The 21448-nt window shown below is 42.0% G+C and overlaps 1 protein-coding gene across 3 annotated transcripts in view; it reads left to right on the top strand.

Moving 5' to 3' along the window:
- Positions 1-21198, top strand: part of LOC103569774 (protein tiptop) — a 71791-nt gene extending 50593 nt beyond the window's left edge. For all 3 annotated transcript variants that reach the window (XM_008547258.2, XM_008547257.2, XM_008547256.2), the window contains 2 exons: positions 13164-13407; positions 14774-21198. In XM_008547258.2, the coding sequence (XP_008545480.1) occupies positions 13164-13407; positions 14774-18437 (3908 nt within the window). In that variant the 3' untranslated portion in view covers positions 18438-21198. The remainder of the gene's footprint in view (positions 1-13163; positions 13408-14773) is intronic.
- The last annotated feature ends 250 nt before the right edge of the window (positions 21199-21448 follow it).

Raw genomic sequence — 21448 nt, 5'->3', positions numbered from 1 at the left:
AGTAATAATACAGCGGAGTAACATGATTAACTAATTACAAATTGAGTAATGGTAATGAAAGTAGCGGTAGAGAGAGGAGAGAGAGGGAGGCAGGAAGAGATGGAGAAAGAGTTAATTAATTGTTGGGAATCCAGTGTAATTTTTAATGTGTCTCTGGTTTGTCAGGGAAAAGGAAGAGATGAATGCCATTGGCATACCGAGAGGACACACGAGACACACAGTGCGTTGGACATGGGTATGTTAATGTCTGGCGTTGTAGGTGTAGGACGACATCTCGGCTGATGAAGTTGACCCGTGTGCGACGTGTAATAAGGGTCGTGGAGAGACGACGCCAGACTCTGGACGTACGAACGACGGGCCGAAGAGGAAAAGGAGCAGGAAGCCTCGGCTCAGAGTAACAGAAAGAGAAAGAGAGTGAGAGAGATGAGGAAACAAGAGCCAGAGTGAAGCTGTCGAGAGTGGGTTGAGGCTGGAAGCGAACGTGACACGGGCGTCTTGTGACCCGCAGCCCCTTGCTTCTGCGTTCCGTCCGAGCTTCGACTGCACACTCACCCCGGCACATGCCTCGACGCCGAGTAGAGCACCGTCCACCACTGGCCTGCCCGGCTCCCATTGTTGTTATTATTAAAGGGGTTCGCGGGGGTGCCACGGGTAAGAGGGACGATGACGGAAAGGAAGGCGGCGTCTGCAGGTGACAGATGAAACAACCTCCTCTCTGGCCCCGAGCCCTCTTCTCCTATCTTACTCACTCTTACTCACCCTTATAATATACACATCTATACACTCACTCGGGCGTGCCCCACCCTGCTGCCACTGCTACTGCTGGCACTGCTGCTGTTTTGTACTTTCTAGACCCTTCCAATTCTCGTCAAACGTGTGCGGGATTCCTTTTCTCATGTCCGCCAATACAAACTTTGTCAACGTGTCTTTACATCATCCAATTGTCTTCCTTTTTAAACTTCCCAACAAAAACAACAACAACAACAACATCAACATCAACAACGACAGTAATAATAATAATAATAATAATATTCGTGAACTTGCAATTTATTGAGAGGAAGTGAGGGTTATTTAAATATTTTTAAGAAAAAAATGTATATTATATAAGAAAAGAAATATGTAGTCAGTGGACAGGTTGACAAGTGACAGTAGTGAGAATGAGGGAGGGTTACTTTTATCTACTGGCGCTTCAGTAGCATTTAAACGTCCAAACGGAGTAGAGTGGACGATCCGAAAAACGCGAAGAATGTCTCATCCCTGGTTTAGGTGTTGTACATATACATATATAGTACCAAGTGTATGTACCGAGCTTGGGGTAGTTGCTGGAAAACGTGACAGCTCAACATTCAAGTCTGGAACGGGCGTTGCTGGGAGCAGAGAGAGGATAGACACGAGCAAGACGACGAATTCTCGAGGTTGAGTGTCTCAATGTAAATAACTCTACGTCACTATTTGCTTGTACACTCTTACACTGACACACATACTAGGATGTGTAGCTGTGAGACTAGAAGGATTTGCGTACGCAAAAGAGTCCATGTAGAAACCAATAAAGCTAACGGAAGGACACGGGCGATATCCGAGTGACACTAAGTCGCCGCAGTTACTACCAGCGCACATACGTCACCCGAAGTGAATGGATGGGAAAGAGCAGAGTAGAGCTAGGCCGAGTAACATTCAGCTGAGATATAATAGTGGTGGCAGTGAGTTTGTTGGGGGCGAGTTCAAGACAAAATCTGTCCTGGTTCACTGAATATGCAATGAGCCAGTTTCGTCCGCTTGCTCCACGCCTTTTTACAATTCTTCCTGTTATAAATCCACTAAAACCAAAGATCGACAGAAACTAATAGCATGGATATGTTGACTCGAAAACATTTCAAAAGACAACGTAACACAACACAACTTGTCGATCTGTTCGTCTCCTAATCACTGAATTTTATCAATCGTACAATCAGTTTTTTATTTTTTTACTCCATTTATCGAAAAGTGTCTTGTATGTTGCGGCGCTTCTGGTTCACTAAGACCCTGATTAATATTCTCTGGAAGGTCATTTTGATGTATAAATTATCTATAGATTGATAGATGAATAAAATGTATAAGAAGAAGAAGAAGAAGAAGAAGAAGAAGAAGAAGAAGAAATAGATGTAGTAGTAATAGTAAAAATCCGTAAAGTTTTCAATCACAAACGTCAACTTGTCCACGCTTGTTCGTCTGAGCATGGACGCCCTGTGAGACGTGTCTTGGTATCCGCTCACGGCATTGATCTGTCCGTCGGTAGTCTTGATATCGTGCCGACGTAGAGGGGACCCTCTCCTTCAATTCAACCGTACACAGAGCGAGCAGCAGTCCGATGAACACGATGAACACGGTGAGGATGAACTTGGTCGGGGTTGAAGACGAAAGGGGAAGCTCGTTCGTGTCACTTCAGGAGACGGCTCGTCACCCTGCGTCCGGGACTCATTAAACCGTCCTCCCGTCCTCTTCTTCTTCTTGCCCGAGTTGAACTGCTGGAAATCTCCTTGCCACTGCTACTCTACTCAGCTTCTCGAGTGCTTTCTCGTCACCGTCATCAACCTCCTCACCGTCGCTTCACGTCTCAATCTCCTTGCCCCTACTCTAGTTTACGGTTTCCGAGTACTGACTACCGACAACTGATTACCAAATATCAAACTTTTGTTCTCTACTGCTATGTACCACTGAGTAATCTCTACATGCCGCCGTCGAAAACTTACTCAACCTAATGCTGACCAACTTTAATTTTTTTTTCCTCACTATATTTTTTACTGTTAAGTATTTTTAAAACAAACAAACAAACACCAGCTCGAAACGTGTTTTTGATTATCTAGCTTATCGCGCCAGACTGTTGACTCTATCATGAGTAATAATTCAAGCTTCCTATAAGTTATATCTGAATGTCAAACAGGGTCAAAAAAAATATAAAAAAAGAGAACCAGTTAATCTAATACTTATGAAATCAATTTTATAATAAATAATAAACTGAGAGCGGTCTTAAATTGGTATCCATATATCCGATAAGTCGTTCTAATTTAAAGTAATATTTTAATTTTATATATGCTCCAGACGGGGTTATGATATATAAATCTGTCTCTAAAGTTGGACAGCTTCAATTTTCAGTCATCATTAATTTAGTACAGATATTTAAGAGTTGAGCTGAGCAGAGCAATAGTTTAACTTGGGAAAATTGTCTTTATATTTTTTGACACTGATGATTGATTTCATTTTTTATTAATCGCAGGTCAGTTATTCTCGAACAGACCTGACACATATTCCACTCGCTATTGTTTCAAGTATTTTATTTTTATCATACTAACTAATTGCTCTTTTCATTAGCCGACGTTTTATCGTCATCAATTATTAATTGATAATTAAATTCCGTCATTTGTTTTTTACTTTTTATTTTTTTTTTAATGTTCATAATAAATTTTTATGTTTCGACATTAAATATTATATTTCGTTATTATTTCTCAATTATTATTTTAGAGAAAACGTTTTTAATATACGTTAAAAATATAACCCAGTTGCTGGATTAATTTCGGCGGACCATAATCTCGAAAATTCAGATGCATGCTCACGAGAAACCGACACCAAAAATAATAAAAAAAATTAATAAACGTAAAAACAAAAAAAATTTAATGATAGCCTTGGGCATTGTGCGGTCAGTTGGGTCGAAATGTTTTTTCTCCAAACGACTGTCGCTCATCGCGGATTAGACGCCATGAGAAATAAAAATAGTAATAAAAAAAAATGATTGAATGACGGGATCGCGCCAAGATGATGATGACGACGTCTCGGGTAGGCATTAAGACTCGATTACAATTCCCCTCAGAGTCTTTAGACGTCCTGTATGATGATCAATAATTATTGACTACAAGACTGACTCTGCGGTTCTGTTGTAATTTCGCGTAGGCCAAAAATCCGAGGGTCGCACTGATCGAGGGGTTGTTGCGTCGACCCCATCACGATTAAATAAACCTATCTATTTATATATATCTATATATGAAGATGTACATGGAGAGACTAAAAGAGGGGAGTCTATACTTTGGGCGGGGAAGTAAGGTAAGGTCGGTCGGCTGACCCGGTTGACAATCGATTGACGGCTGTCGCTAAGACCTCCGCGCCTCGACTCCCTCCTCAGTGCTGCTGGTAGTTTTTCCCCTCGGTCGTCTCCTCCGAGACCGACGGCACCCGCCCTTGCTCCGACTCAACGCAAACCCGTTCTTCCTTTCTTCTCTTGACAGCTTCAACAATTTTTCTTCCAATTATCCTGTCGCAGGTATCAGCCAAAGACACGCTGTGCCATTAGCTTCTGTTTTAAATTCATCTTTTCGATAAATAGCGTACATACCTAATATCGATCCATTGATCAAACATCACATATATAAATAAGCATATTTTTATATATTTTAATATTTCGCCTTTATTCAAATTGATTTGACCAGAACAGAGAGCATTAGACTTATTGATCAGACTTGGCGGGTCATTGGAGCGTCAAGCAAATCCTCTGATGCGCTGGCCTGGATATTATTTGCCGAGGACAGTGACAAACGCCCGTCAATGTCACTTACACTCGGCATCATCCTCGGTCCCTACGGTAGTTTCTCCTTCCATTCGTCCCCTCCTGTACTAAGGTTTCTGGCCATTTCCTACGACTACTCTGTACAATATATATATATATATCTATATATATCTACACGACAAGACTGACAGAGAACGCGAATCTGAGACGTGACGAGCATATCTGGCTCCCATGGATTCGGCTCGTCATTCTCTTGTCTCTTCACCCCCTCATGCTTCACAGTCTTCGTCTCACTACTTGTACATATATATATAAATATACATCTATACCTTGTCTCTGTCTGGTGCAGTCATACCCAGCGAATATAAGGAAGTATAAAGCAAGCAGGTGAAACTTGGTAGATGCTCTGTGGATGAAATGCGAGACGATCCTTTATCATGTCTATAACATTGTGTGGGTATGTTTATACAGTAGAATATGATCGTCAATAAAGTATCATTTAAATATATATATATATATATATATATATATAGAAATATATCTTGACAATTGGCGCAAGACAGCAATGTAGCCTATCTACATACATGCACCGGGATGTCTTGTTATGTATCATATATATCTATATATATAATGATGAGCAAGTCGTGGCTTAGTAAGTGTACACAGATAGAGCGAGAGAGAGAAGAGAGATAGATTGGAGTACAGTATATAATAATGCCGTGAAGCAGTGGAAGCCCAGTCTGCGACGTAGGTAGTCATTATGTGGAGGGAGGTGACGTCACTGACGGTGACGGATGGCTACGCGTCAGGCAAGTATAAACCCCATGGTACCCAATAAATTATTGCAACTATAAATTACTTCTCTCTGCTCACGATGTATATATATGTATATATGTCTATATATATATATAATGTTATACGGCTACTGAGTCTCTGCGGGTGTGTAGCGGACGCTTGTACATGGGGGTATAGTATACAGTTGTATAGGGAATGGTGGGTTGCGTTGTCGTTATGGTGTATTTCACGAGGACACCGGGTGATCGTGGCGACGGTACACATTAGAAAAGGACAAGGTGCGCAAACAAAGGTGCCTAGATTCTACTAGTTAACTGTAGCAGTGTAGTGTGGATTACGGTGCGATGAAACTCACGACACGACCCTATTCTTGACGCGATACGAGTTTAGTTAACATTTCGGATACCCTCCGAGTTATATGTTGGGTTATTTGTTTAAGTTTAACTATTCAGGGCTGATGGATTACTAAAGTCGAGCATAAATAGTATTAATATATGATAAAAGAGCGGTTTATTTAAATATTTATTATTTATTGTTTAATTAAAAAAAATTTTATTGGACGATTTGTCAGTTTAATAGATAAAAAAAGTTTTATTGTTGCATTGGGACCGGCAATCTTCCTGATTCTAGCCGCGATAAATCTGCACATATCTATCGGCAATTTCATCTCGCAAAGAACGATGGGAACCACTGGAAGAACATAATCCCGATACGTAATAAATATCGCATACGAGCCGATCGGGCCCGGGGAGAGCTGGGCTGAGTAGTGTAGGGCTTGGTATTGGTGCGTCTGTCTCTCTGGTCCTCTGCTGCGTCTCGCACGGCATGATGCTTCAGTATTATATATTGTGTATATATATTGGCCGAAGGCAGCGGTGGCACATACGCTTCTAGACGAAAGACCGAGGGAGAGAGAGAGAGGAAATCTAAGGGGAGGATATTATGGGCGATCGAGTGAGTTATACGGCTTGCCGCATGTGTGTCGCATAAATCTGTAGGTACGTCAGTCTCAGCCCCCTCCCCCCTTTAGGTACAATTCCAATGTGAAGACTCGCTCGGAGCTATCGACTTACTATACACGACGGCAGAGTGACGAGAAACATGCTGATGGATTGTCAGGTTGTGACTAAAATTCTAGACAGCCAGCCTCAATCCACATTCTCAGCAATTGCACTTTGCATTGTACACATCACGGTCTTTTATACCTGTATAAATAATATATATACATATGTGTGCATGTACATCCATATTGAAGTTGGGAATATTCTTGAAGACGTAAGATTTAGTTGTAGGAGACGTTGGATAAGGGAGAGAGAGAGATAGACAAGAAGGAGGGATAGTTGAGTGTTAAATTGGGCACACCTGTCTCTCTGTAGATCAAGTCTCTGTCAGTTGAGAGTGATGTGTGTTCTCGTGCATCCCCCGATGAGTAGCACAGTTACTGTCACGCGTGGTTCAACTAATGTATCTAACTTGCTTATGCTGAGACTTAACTCGGGCTCTGTTTATTTACGTTGACACAGTATTTATTAGAAAAGATCGGTGTGTCAGCCCTCACTCTCTAAAGTTATCTGGTCTAGTGTGGTCTGCCAGTAGCTTATTTTTGTCTAGGTTTACTATCTATGTAACTATCTAACGACTGGGAAAAAAATGAAATGTATGAGTAAGACATCGGGGCACTGGAATGTGATTTGGTGACGTATTTACTCAGCAGCCACTTGTGTTATCGATTTTGCCAATAGCTAAATGCCATCGGGAATATTTAAACGTCATGGGAATGAGAGAGGACGAGACTGCGGCACTGATGTGTGATCAGTGGATCAAGTTTCTCGAATGTGCAGCCAGCAGATGAGTGAATAGAAGTGTGGAGAGGAGAACTAGCGTGTAAACGATAACCAGCCGGATGATGATCCGCGGCAACGTACCAGCTGCTTCATATTTGCAGTCCTTTTATAAATAGAGACTTGTCTTTCTCTGTTCATCTCAGTCATTATTACCGTTAGCGAGACTCTTTACTCTTTTCTCTCGACGTTAAATTATCTATCTGGTGGTTGGTGACTATGCCGTTGTAGTAGAGAAGGCTGAAGTAGTAGTGATGGTTCGTTCCCTCCCTCTCGTTCGTCGGAGTGTCGCGACGTGAGAGACGTTACTTCGCTGACAATTATTGTTGTCACGGCACCGACTCCGGCAGTCGGTAGCACGACTGACACGTGGAAAGACAGCGTGACGGAAAGTGCAAGAAACCGGGAGAGAAGTGTTGGATGCTGCTGCGAATAAGGGAGAGAAAGAGAGAAATGACGTCGCTGTACGCGAGTAAGAGTGACGGACATCGTGATGAAGGCGTTCTCTACTGTCACACAGCTTTCTCTTCGTCCCTTATATTGCTCCAGTCTCGCGTAACATCCCACGGGCTTCTTCTTCTTCTTCTTCTTCTTCTTTGGCGTCCGGTTCTTGTCTACATGACACCTGCTACTTGCAACCAATAGTCATACTTGTCTATCTTGTCACCCCGATCGAAGCCAGACGCGCGTTTAATCGTCACTCCAATAGATACACAAATGTATTTGTTTAATACCCTCTTATTGTGGACTCTTCGTATGCACTCGATATAAAGTCCGCACATTAGTTGTCGGGATCGTAATCTCTGGATTCTGGAGCCGGTCCCGCTACCAGCTTATCGTTGGTGGCGAAACGAGTTCGCAGATTTCACCTTACTAAGGAGCATACATCGATCATCAGTGTCTCGTACCGTTGAGCTGTCCAGCAGGCATTTAGACGAACCAACGTATGGTTCATCCATCATCCAGTCACCGGATTTGCTTCTCTTGGCGTATTATCGCTCGCTCAACTCCTACCTACGTGTCTATATGTGTGCTGGTTGTTGGTATATTAATACAGCCGCACGATTATTCAGTTGATGATGATGATGATGATGATGATGATGGCAAATGCAGGAGCCAGTTGAGCTATTAGCCGTCCAACGACTTCTGTGGACGTCTCAAACGTATGTCTGACGGTGATTTATCTTTAAAAATGTCCATGCCACACAATATTGTAATATATCGTATCGATATATTTTATGTATTATTTATTGTCATTTTTTAAAATCCCTACAGAATGACTTAATTATAATAAAAAAAAAATTAATAAACTTTAAAAATACTTATACCTTCTATGTGTGTCTATATATATATGTAGACATATTTATTATTGTCATTGGAACGGACAAGCTGTATTATAAAAGATCCAGCACGTCGTTCTTCACAGCCGACACTCAGACTGCACTTTCACGCTCTCTTTCCATCGTTCTTTGTCTCCGGACTGAGTTCCTGTCCATCACTCACCGTCACTTTGACCCGTTTGCCGCTTCGTCATCCCCCACTTTTATCACGGGAGGGGGAATCAACTAAAGAGGAGTAAAGAAAATAAAGGACGAGGAAGAAATAATATGTACACCTCAACTCACGTTCTCCGTCTACTGAACCTCCACGACAGCTGCGTCATTCCGATGCACCAACACTTTTCGCCAACTTGTTCGTGCGTGCCACCTTCCATTCCTTCATGGCCACGTACATACATATATATGTGTGATGTGTTCCCTTACCTCGAGCTTCGAATAAAGCTCAAAATCTTTAACAAATGATCCGACGTACTACTGCTGCTGCTACTGCTGCTGTTTCTGGTGGAGCTGGTGGTGTTCAAAAGAGCAACTTACTTGCTGTGTTATTTATTACTGTCGCCGTCGAGTTGACACTTGGATTCGTGGATCGGTTTGGTAAAACGATGTATACGTTAAAACTCGCAAATAGTCGACAAATTTAAACGGCTGTGAAACGTCACTGATTTCTTATCCCAATATAAAAAGTTTCGTCGTGTGTATTTATATATATGTACAAACATATGTATACACGATGACGTCTCTTTATTCTTTCTTGTACTGGAGTAAAGAAAAAGCAATCGGGCATATGTTGGATTCTTAAAAGACCGGTGCTTTCAAAAGCTGTCGATCGTGTGAGATTGAAAATTCTGTCCAAGTTGTTTAAAATTTTATAGGATGTTTTCATAAAAAATAAAACAATATATCACATTGTCTTTTATTAAAGAGTTGGCATAAATATTTACTTGTTTTGTTACGTTTCAATAAAACGTCGGTATTTCAAAAATAAAAAATTTTTTTAAATTTATAAAATAAAATTTTCACGTCTCTTTAATTCGGATAAATAATGCTCTGAGCCGTTGAATGGAGAGGAAATACGACAGAGAGTAACTTTATATAGAACATTTAAGGCAAGATACACGTCCGTCTGATGGAGTGAGTGTTGACTTGGGATAAAGGCCTCTCCATCGGTCAATCAGCCAGGTAGACTAGTTTATACTCACCGTATAGGTTACCGCTGAGTCTTGGGTTCACTCTACTGCCTACAATTGGATCTATGTCTATATATATTCACACAAACACCCATGCGCGGACATACAATGTGTAGATGGAATTTAAATACCCATATCTGCACGCCTACACAGGGCTGATGATGATGATGACGATGATGACTCTAGGATGATCCTGACGTACACTTATCGACATCTAAAATCGTTTATTCTCAGAGCTTAACGTTCTGACAGTCAGTCTGAAAGAGAAAAGACGATGGGCCGAGACGGAGAAGAAGCTGAAGGGATTCATCCGTCAGTCAGTCAGTCGGTGGCAGGCCACGGGAGAATCACAATGCATCGACCTTCGTCCCGTCTTTCTCGTCCTTCTGCTGAGCGTTCTGTCCGTGTAGCTGTCTGTCTGCCCGCCTGTCCATCTCCCACCGTTTCTTCCTCATCTCATCCTCTCGCTGCTGTCCGCCACTGCCTATATAACAACCAGTGTCTGTCCGTCATTCCTTCTGATCTGTGCTTGCTCTTTCTTCTTCTCTACGTTCCTTGCATCTGAAATTCGTTCCCTCCCTTGCTGATGCTTCTGCTGCTGCTTCATCTCGGTCTTATTCACAGACTCGCGTCCTTCTCATCTGACTGACTTGTTATTAGATAGCCTTTTGGTGGAGTTGAGCCGGAGGTTATTCTGACTGCAACCAAGTAGCAGTAGCAGTAAAAGCAAAAGCAAAAGCAAAAGCATCAGTGTATGCTGCTTCCGTGCGAGTTTTACAAGCATGTACTTATGTAAGGGGATATCTCTCGCTTATCTGGATATATCCGCGGGTCGTGGGCATGTTTGTCGTGAGCTAAGCCAACCGAAGGGAATCGTTACACGTATAACCTGAAAGAAGTGCCCTACAGATAAAACTAATTATTGTTGTGCATTGGTCCCCTCCTGGAGCGAGAAAAGGACTCGTAACTACCAGGACCAGGACCAGAGTAACTACGCGATCAACTCTCGGTTCTTTATATTATATGCAGATGCATAACCAAGTAAATACACAGAGAAGAATGAAAGATAAAGGGAGAACAAGGTAGATAGGTATATATCGTCTTGGCCTTTAGTGAAGCCAGTAGTAAGTAGCTAGTTGGTGAGCAGCTCACCGAGTTGAGAGCAGTGCTAGTGGCAGCAGCAGCGGATGATATCTTGCAGGAGCGATCTTCTCGAGTGTCAGAGCTCGGCCGCCCGGTCGGATACACCACGGGTTCTTGTTCTCCCAGTATCTTTTAGCTGGAGAGGAACCGAGAGCGCCGTGTGCCTTGTTAGCGGCTGCCAATAGCTCCACGACGTCGTCCTTACTCGGGTCGTGCTGAGTATTTTGCATCCCTGCTCAACAACTGAACCCTACCGATCTCTCTCCCACTACTCTGTGCTGATCATCAGCTTGCTCTGTGGGTCTTGTTGACCTTGGACGACACGAGGACACAAAATCTTTCACCGTTTCATTTCCATTTATATATATTACAGGTATAGCTAGAGTAGATAGATAAATGTATTCGTGTATCGTGCGCTCGATCCGTGGAATTGTGTAGTAGTGGTTGATCGAACACCAAAAAGAAATAATAAAAAATAAATAACGAGAGACGTGGTGATTGGCTTTCCGAGAAATGTTGCCACCCGATGTACGGTGTGGCTTCTAAATCACCTGGTGTCATCCTGGCGACTCTCAGTGCGTCCTCCAGTCACTCGCTCGAGAGTGTTGGGACTGAACGGTCGTCGTGGCTCTCGTCGCACGCGTTTAGACGCTTTTCGTGGGAACCAAATAGAGAACAACCTAAAAAACAATAAAAACAAAAAATATACAAGTAAATGTCGAAGAATTAAACTAAGCTGGAGTCAGTAGTCTATCTATATATATATAGATATATATATATATATATATATATATATATATATATATATATATATATATATATATTTATTTATTTATATATATTGGCAACCAAGGGACTGTATCAGAATAAACGGGCGGGGCCGTGTCCGCCGGTGGTCCGCCCTGGGCCCTCATTCCGTCCAACTCTTGCGCGAGCTCTCTTGTATCGAATCCTCTTTTTCTTCTTGTTCTTGTTTTTGCTCTTGAATCCTCTCCTCGGTGCAATCCTCGACTCTGTATACTCTCGGTCCATCTCCACAGCCCGATGTCCTTTCCGTATTCCCTTCTTCGTCCTCGGTAACTCGGTCGTGGTGTCTTTCTCGTCTCCTTCTTTCAGTGTGCTCTCCAGGTCTTTCGAGGATCTCTCTCAAGCCCAAGCAGAGACAATGGACAATGGGGACATAAATCTGCGTAATTAGTTGCCGATGCTCGGACGGATCAATGTGCGATCTCCTTTCTCTCCCTCTTCGAGTTGGACCGCGAACAAACGATCGTTTGGTTGGCCAGTTGGCAAGGTAGGAAGGAGGATGCTGCCACCATCGTTCCCGCCCGGCTCCTCATCTCGGTCTTGATTCCCTCAGACTCTTAAACTTGTACACCCTCTGATCCTCTACTATCGTAGAAACCACAACGACACTCCCTTTCTTATTTTCTCATTCTTCTCCAGCTCCTTCGACTTTTTCCTCTTGTTCCTCTTGTTCTCCAACAAGGATACGTATTATCAAAGATGGCGGTGGTTGCGCGTGTTGTTGGTTTTATCCTCGTTGTCTCACCGTGTCCGGGTTCAGCTCATTTTATTTTTCCTCTTGTCCCCACGATCCTGCTTCTGCTTCGCCATCAGAGGCTTATTTGCATCTAGCACCTGTCCAATGTCTCACCTCCGTCTTGCACGGCGTTCGATCCCAATGCTCACTCGTAAATCACTGCATAGACTCCAACACTCGGCTCTCTGTAGACTTTATTTTGGTTTCAGCTTCCTCACGCCATTGCATTTAATTTAAAAATTTTTATGTAAACAACTGAACATTTTTATTTACAAAACAATAAAACAAAAAAGATAATAATCGTAATGAGCTTTGTCAATTATCGGGCGTACAGGCCGGGTGATGAGAAATGAAGAGATGAAATAGAAATGATTTGATTAAAACTCATAATAGCCATTGCGGAAGAAGTTGCACCATACAACAATGGGATACTGTCGTGGACTCTGCTGCTCTGATGACGCATCTCAGAGAGTACTCTTTACTCTACGATGCCAGAAAGGCTGATAAATGAACCGATAGCGTCATTGTTGCTCGGCATCTGCACCTTTATATCATCCTGCGTTTACTACTCGACCAGGTGCTGCTACACTGCTTTAGTCTCTCTACATTTCTCTTATACTTCTGATGTCTTGAATTTCCTCTACTAGATCTACTCGTTTATTATTTATTATATATATACGAGTACATGTGTCTTGAAGAAAGACACTGACATATTTATAAATATCTTTATAAAATGAGTTTACTGTCAGATGATTTATTTGGGATTTTTTTAAATTTCAGGGGAAGACGGTATCGAAGGATCGGGTCCTGGTACGGAGCTCCAGGCTGAAGAAGGAGACTGCGTGGATGAGGATGGTCCGATCAGTCCGACGGAGAGAAATTGTCCAGCAACAGCAGCCAAAGAGGATGATGAAGCTGACGCAACTGACGACGAGGATTCAGCAGCTAGTCCATCAACGCCCCCGCCATCAGTTTCATCGAGGCTAAACCCCATTGCTCTTCGAGATACTGGACCTCCCGACAGGTAAATTTATCATTTATCTTCAATCTTAATATACAATACAATAAAATAATATAAGTAAACATTGATATCTTTAAAATAATAATAAAGCGAACCGCGAACATCAAACAAGTTTAAAGTTTATCTTAATATACACCTGCCAGTACAAACACATAAATAAATGCATATACATACGACGAAAACAAACAAGTAATAAAAAACAAGCTGAAGGATCCTTTGAAGATTTGCCCGAGTGTGTAGTCATAGAGTAGACGGTTGTCATCATCGCCGTCGTCTTGGTCTCAGTCTGAGTCTGGCACTCACTCGTCGTCGGCTGGCTATTGTAAATTTGTTGAATCCTACACAACAAATCTCCGGTGGGTTTGTACTCGTTTACACGGGGATAAACGAGCCCGATATAACAACTCAGAGAGCAGTTGCCGCGGCGTAGTGCGGCGCGGTTGGTGTCACTCAGCTAATAGAGATAGGCGCGTGTTCACTACTCCCCGATATCTCTTCTGTCGGCGGCACTGAATATTCTCCCCACCTCTTGGACACCCTCGGCGTCCTGGACTCCCCACCTCACCTTAGAACCCCAAAAACTTCCCCTGCATGCGTACCGGTGGTTCCCTTTCATCTCGTTGCACGCGCATTCAACATTTAGTCAGGGAAGTCAGTTACCAACGCGCCGTCGACAGGTTTAGAGCCACTAGTATACTACTATACTTGTACTATAATATAACATAACATACCATACCATAGCAAAACAGTATTCATATATACATCTATACATATATACATATATATACATGTACAACACGTGCCCCCTTACGTCAAGTGATTTGCTTCACATGTTTCCGTATTCCACCACCCACTATTCTGCAACACTCGACGGGTTTCTCACGGTAATATAACAGGTATAAATATATATACATATTTATAATACATTATTATTTATCACTATTTTATATTTCATTAAATACACGATGACTAGTAATTATTGGCTGTACTTGATGTTGTGTGTCGCGTGTTTTCAGAGACGAATGATTATGAAATATTCATGTGCACACACACTCACTCAATATCAACGTTAGTGGGTCTTCAGTGTGTGTGTGCATGTGTGTCATACGTCATACAGTAGTATAATATTGCCAATAGCTCGATTATGCGTAGTTAAACTCCCGGCAATAGCGATTAATCAAAGCTTGGTGCATGTGGTCGGTCGCTTTGTCGACTACTTCAAGGTAGTGCAGTTGGCACAATAAAATATCTCAGCTCTTGCCGGACATTGAACCATATAATACTTTTACGATTACTTTCTTGTCTATATTTATCTGAACCGACAATAAGATGAAAAATATCTAAAGAAACTTTAAAACTTTTGTTTCAGGGAGCCAATGAGTCCACGCTGCCCCTCAAGAGACTCAAGGGAATCATCTGGACCGGCAGCCGGAAGTCCCCCTCCTCAAGCGAACCGCAGCAGTGCTAGCCCACTGAGTCCAAGCAGCATCGTACCTCTGGCAGGTCACCCTTTGCTGCCACCTCATTCCGCGGCCGTGATGGCGGCTTATATCCAGCAAACTCACCAGAGACTACTGCTGGGACACTCACCACTTTCGGCGAGAGGCTCCGTGTCGCCGCTGGTCACCTCGTCGTGTTCACCTCCCGCAGCGACCCCCGGTCTGCTCGTCTCACCCACAAGCGCCGGCGAGGTATCGCCCACAGCGACTCCTCTTCCCGCTGTCCTCGACTTCAGCACGCGAAAAATTTCATCCGCGGAAGAAGACGAAGACGAGCATATTTTAAACCTGAGCAAACCTCCCACACCCTCGTCCTCAAGCGAAACTAATAATGGGCCGCTTGATCTCTCCGTGTCGAGTCGAAAACGGCCGAGTCATGAAGAGGACTCTCCACCACCTCCGCCCAGAAAGTCATCGAGACTTGGAACGATAGCACCATCAGCTCATCAAGAATCCCCCTCGGCGACTGGTCAGTTCGGGCGACCTCCTGTGGTTTCGCCTTGGACATCGCCCGTCGTGGCTTCTCACTTTCCGTACTTTGCTGCTGCAGTTGCAGCGGCTACTAGTCAGCAACAGCTTTCTCCCAAAAGCACGCCGGGTATTGTAGACCACCATCAGCTGTGGAATGGCAAGATGAAACCACCAGCGGCACTTGACAAACCTTATCAGCCAAGTGAGGCCACTAAGGCACTGGAAAAAATGAGCGAACTAAGTAAACTCGGCGGAGATGAGCTCTACAGGCCGTCCAGTGGGGTTGGTTCTGGTGCAAGCTCTACTGGTAGTAATCCGAGCGGTGCGTCAGGAAGTCGTCACAGCGCTTGGCAATCCCACTGGCTCAATAAGGGCGCAGATCAAGCTAAAGACGTACTGAAGTGCGTTTGGTGCAAGCAGAGTTTCCCGACTCTCGCGGCGATGACAACGCACATGAAAGAAGCAAAACACTGTGGTGTCAATATGCCTGTTCCACCACCCACGTCTGGAATGCACTCTCATTCGTCAAACATGTCGTCATTGCCCACATCTCAGCATCAACAGCAACAGCAACAACACCAGTCGTTAAATAGCTCTGCGAGTAGCAGCAATAACAGTCACACGACACCTAGCAGTAAGCAAAGTCCCTCTGAATTAAATCTACTGATCAAAGAGACAATGCCACTGCCAAGAAAACTCGTCCGTGGTCAAGATGTCTGGCTTGGCAAAGGTGCCGAGCAAACAAGACAAATTCTCAAGTGTATGTGGTGCGGTCAGAGCTTCAGATCTTTAGCAGAAATGACTTCACACATGCAGCAGACTCAGCATTACACGAACATCATCTCTCAGGAGCAAATAATCTCGTGGAAATCATCAGACGAAGGTAAAGGAGGCAGTGGAGGTCCTGGCGCAGGAATGGGTGGTGCTGGTGGAGGTGGGCCTGGTGGTGGTATGCTACCAGGAAGTGGTGCTGGTCAGCACGGAAGCAATCCTGGAGGTCCCGGTGGTGTTGGTGGTGCTACCAGCAGCCACGTGAGCGCAGTCTTGACATGCAAAGTCTGTGATCAGGCATTTAGTTCACTTAAAGAACTCAGCAACCATATGGTTAAAAATTCCCACTATAAAGAACACATCATGCGGTCTATAACTGAGAGCGGCGGGCGTCGAAGACAAACGCGTGAAAAGAGAAAAAAATCATTGCCAGTTAGAAAACTGCTTGAATTGGAGCGAGCGCAAAATGAATTTAAAAATGGTGATACGACAGCTGGATTGGCGCACAGTCTGGTTAAACACGCTGGCCGTATAACTTGTGAAAAGTGCGGAGATAAAATAGAAACAACTGTTTTTGTTGAGCACATTCGTCAGTGCATCGGTGCAGGCACCGTAGGAATAAATCAGCGTAATTTTTTGAAGTCTGCGTTGATGTCCAATAATATGTCCCAAGTATTACCCTCGAGTGAGAGCGGCAGAAAGAGTGTCAATGAAGACGCATCTTCGGTCTCATCAAGGCATCATCGGTCTCCTTCATCAGCTAGTGACACCACCACACCGGGTAAAGATACTCCGACTCCGAGTGCCAATGAATCAACGAGTACCACCTCTTCGCCATCAGTACTTAATGCCATTGAAAAGCTGATTGAAAAGAGTTTTGACTCGCGAGGTCGTCATGGCACAGCGGGTCACCATCATAATCAACCGGGCGCGCCAATAGGTTCCAGTATTCTCAAACGTCTTGGTATTGATGAAAGTGTAGATTATACAAAGCCACTGGTGGATCCACAGACGATGAATCTATTACGGAGCTACCAGCAGCAGCATTATAATTCCGCGGCAATTGCTGCGAGACGAGAGAGAAGCGGAAGTGAATCTAGTTCGATATCGGAGCGAGGAAGTACACGAACTGACACGATGACTCCAGAAAGACGTTTGGATCTTTCTGTTAATCATGACAGACTTTCCTCAGCCTCGTCTCATCGTCATCGCTCGTCGCCTGACAAACAGACGCCAACTCCAAGTCGGCACTCGGTACCCGAAGAGTCTGGCGATGAAGAATCGGTGGTGGTAAAAAAAGAACCCAGAGATGAGGACGCCGAGCCGGCTGGCAATGAAGACGAGCCACCGAGAGATGTGGTCGTCAAGAAAGAAGTTGAGGATTCGCGTGACGAAGAAGAACCAACGACTCCGTATAATTGTCATGGGCAAAATAATGCCGAAGCGACAACAGAAGAGCCCAGGGAGTCGGCTTCTCCGCAATTAAATCCACCAACACCCCGATCGACTGGTACTGGAGAGCAGTCACATCATCAAGTCGCTCGGAGTCCTTGTAGAAATAGCACGAGCAGCCCGGCAAGCAGCGATCGTTCAGTGACGCCTCGAGGAACACCAGACACCAAAACATCTAGTAGTCTGGGTGCTCTGTCTTCCATGTTTGACAGTCTCTCCGGTGGTGGTGGGACTGGCGGTAACTCTGACAACCAAGGGCGTAAAACCAGCAGTCATCCTCTCGCAGCTCTTCAAAAACTCTGTGACAAAACAGAGACACGTGGTCCTGGAGTAGCCGGTGGCTCGAGATCTTCACACGGTGGCGGTTCGAGTCAGCAGCACGCGAGTGGAAGCAGCAGCAGCAGCACGGCGACTACAAGTCACGGAAGTGGACCAACGCCCGGCGCCATATTGGCGTTTAGTTGGGCCTGCAATGACGCCGTGGTCACGGCTGACTCCATAATGAAATGTGCATTCTGCGACACGCCCTTCATATCCAAGGGTGCGTACAGGCATCACTTGTCCAAAATGCACTTCGTCAAAGACGGTATGATCCCCGATCCTCTGACGATCGGAAGATCAGCAGCGGCCGCAGCAGCTCTCGCAGGAACTCAGTCAGCATCTGGTGGTCCAAGTCATAGCGCTTCATCTCCGCCGACCCCGCAGCGTAAATCTCCACCGGTTCCTCAAGCAAACGGTAGTCCGTCTCAACCCGCGGCCTCTCCCCTCGAGGAGAGCCCGCACTCAAAGTTTCTCAAGTATACGGAACTGGCCAAACAATTGTCCAGCAAATACGTATAGTCCGAGCCCCGTAAGTAGCGGTGCCATTTGTACATAAATGTATCTATAGTCTCAACAAACGACTGCAAGCAAACAACGTAGTCGAATTTTAAAATAAATTAGACAGTATGTCCTCCCTATCCTGTTTTAAATATTTTCGCGCGTTATACGACTCATCTTAAGACTGACTCGAGATACGTCACGTTGGATCGTTGCATTGTTGTCACAACGAGACTATCAATGTTTAATAATTTATAAAAAAAAAAAAAAAAAAAAAATATCTAAAGATAAATAAATAAATAAATAAATAAATAAATAATAATAATTTGGCTTAGAAAGAGTCTCTCTTCGGATGCTGCGTAACTCGCGTCGAGTCTTGTCATTCCTTGTCGAGTACGTAAACTTAGCATGCGTACGACTTTGTAGAATATATATATATATATATATATATATTTTTTTTTTCCCCTAAAAATAATATCGGGAAAAAGACTGGCTAGGGTGGCTTTTTAGTGCGCTCATCTTTTCTTTCGTTATTCTTTTCCATCATCATCATTTTTATCATAAAAAAGAAAAATTAATTTCTTCCGTCCTCGCGTCACGTACTCTGATCACATCACAAAACTTAAAAATTTAAAGCAATATTTAGGTTACAGTTATTATTGTTCTTTTTAATTTATATATCCGTTGCATAAGTCGAGGATGGAATAAAAAAAAAAATTATCGTGTTAAGACTGCGGAATCTAACGAATAATGACAACAGATGCGACTGATACAGTTAGTTTTATATTTAATTATCATGATCATTATTAAAATTACTGTTATCATAATTAAAATAATAATAAATATAATTACAATGTATACTTAAACTTGACAATGCTGACGACTACGGTGACGGTAAAGGACTTGAGACTCAGGATCTGTATAATAATATAGTGCGTGTGCGTGTTCGACAAGTTTTAAGTGCGTTAATTAATTGTGATGCCACCATATCTTGCGGTACTGCTGAGCCACACACACATCACACACATACACACAGTTACACACTTACACACTTACACTTAATCACAGATACACGCGATACCAGACACGAGATCGCGGCTCAGCAGCCAAGTTTGTGATGTTTATAATAAAATTAAAAAAAAAAAAATACTTAAGCAATTAATACTCGGAGTCGAGTGAAGTCAAAATAAAATGTCAAAAAGTAATTATATTAAATAAATGAAAAAATATATAATAAAGAGAAAAAAATTTCGAATAGAAAAGCTTATCACCAGTCGTAAAGTCGACCGTCATGTATACCACCTTTAGATTAAGGACACTAGGTTATTAGATATATATAGAGAAGTACTAGAGCTAGCACGCCTTTGTATAACAAAAACTCTCATGAGAGACTTGAAAAAAAAAAAAAAAAAAAAAAAAACAAAAAAAAAAAACAAAAAAAAAAAAAATTGTACGAGTTACGACTGCGTTTATTAAAAGTAGGTTTTAATAAAATTAATAGAACTTAAAATTTATTGCACAGAACAAATGGATTTCTTGGCGGAAAAAAAATTTTGAATTATGAAATGTAAAAAAAAATTTTCTGAGGACTAAAAAAAGACTCGGCTTAAGAAATTTATTCGCGCCCAAAAAAATTTTCATCTTCAATTCGTGATGCAAAAAATTTCTTGGGGCAAGTAAAAATTTTTTTGCGTCAAGAAATGATTTTTTTCTGTGCAGGAATTGAATTATAAGAAAAGATGAGTGCACTGCGGTGCAATACGCTGAGGTTTATTGTCGCGATAGAATGCCGTTTATTACGGCTCATTCGCCGATCATATTATATATTATTATTATTATTATTATATATATTATTAAGAACTATGAATTTTTTTTAAGAATACGCGATACTTAAAAATCGTGTATTGAGAGACCATTGTAAATTTTATTTGTTTAAAAAAAAAATCTATATTTATTATTATTGCGCCAATTGAGCCGACTCGTGTCATTACATGTAAAATATGTCATTATTATCATTCGTATTACCGATCATGTGTATATTGAACTTAAAAAAGGTAACAATTATATATTATTATTATTATTATTATTATTATTATGATAATTATAATAATTGATGAATATAATACATATAAATAAATAAATGATTATAAAAGTAAATAATAATAATATTAATTATGGTAAATAATTATGCCGAACAGTGATATTGGGTGAGAAAAGGGCGCGTTCAGTGTCTGAGTGAATGTTTACGATATAAATTGAGCAGCAATTATGTAGAAACTTTAAGTTTTAATAAATTTATGAATGCGTCGAGTGACAAATGGTTTTAAAATAATAATATTAATAATAATAATAACTTTTGTCGAATAAAACTGGAAGCTGGACATAATAATTATATTGTACGGTAAAAAAACCGAGTACTTCGGTCAAAGATATAGAGAAAAATAATATTAAATAAATAAAACACTTGTATACGTATTCCTTGTAAACTGTAATAATTCTTCCATCGCGGACTTTTAAAGTATTTATCAACATAATAATATTAATTATTATTATTGTAATTATATACGACTGCTGTGAGTGAGAGCGAGTGCAAGAGAGAGAAAAAATAACGTATGAGTGTGTGACGACCGAAAAACAACACGAAAATTTTTTTTCCTTCGTGATATAACACTGAGACAGTGAGTGAGCTATATATTCTATATTCTGTACGAGGTAAGATGGCACAGATCCAGTGGAAAATACACCAGTGAAAATAAATGAATTAAAAAAAAAAAAAAAAAAAACACAAGTATACAAAATTTCGAGGACATGCGCTCTCAGTTTTCGATTTAAAATTATTTGATTAAGTAAATAAATAAAATAATTTCTGAAAATTTAAAAAAATACTTTACTCGTACGATGAAAACTCCACCTACAAAGATATGCATTATGTATACGCGAAAAAAAAAAAAAAAAAAAAAACTCTTGAAACCATTTTACCAGATTTGTCATTATTTAATTATTTCGGTTGTATTTTAAAATGCAATTAAAGC

This window comes from Microplitis demolitor, chromosome 3, assembly GCF_026212275.2.
Source record: "Microplitis demolitor isolate Queensland-Clemson2020A chromosome 3, iyMicDemo2.1a, whole genome shotgun sequence".
NCBI lineage: Eukaryota > Metazoa > Arthropoda > Insecta > Hymenoptera > Braconidae > Microplitis > Microplitis demolitor.
The sequence above is the reverse complement of the archived record's forward strand: the minus strand, read 5'-3'. Positions and strand labels throughout refer to the sequence as shown.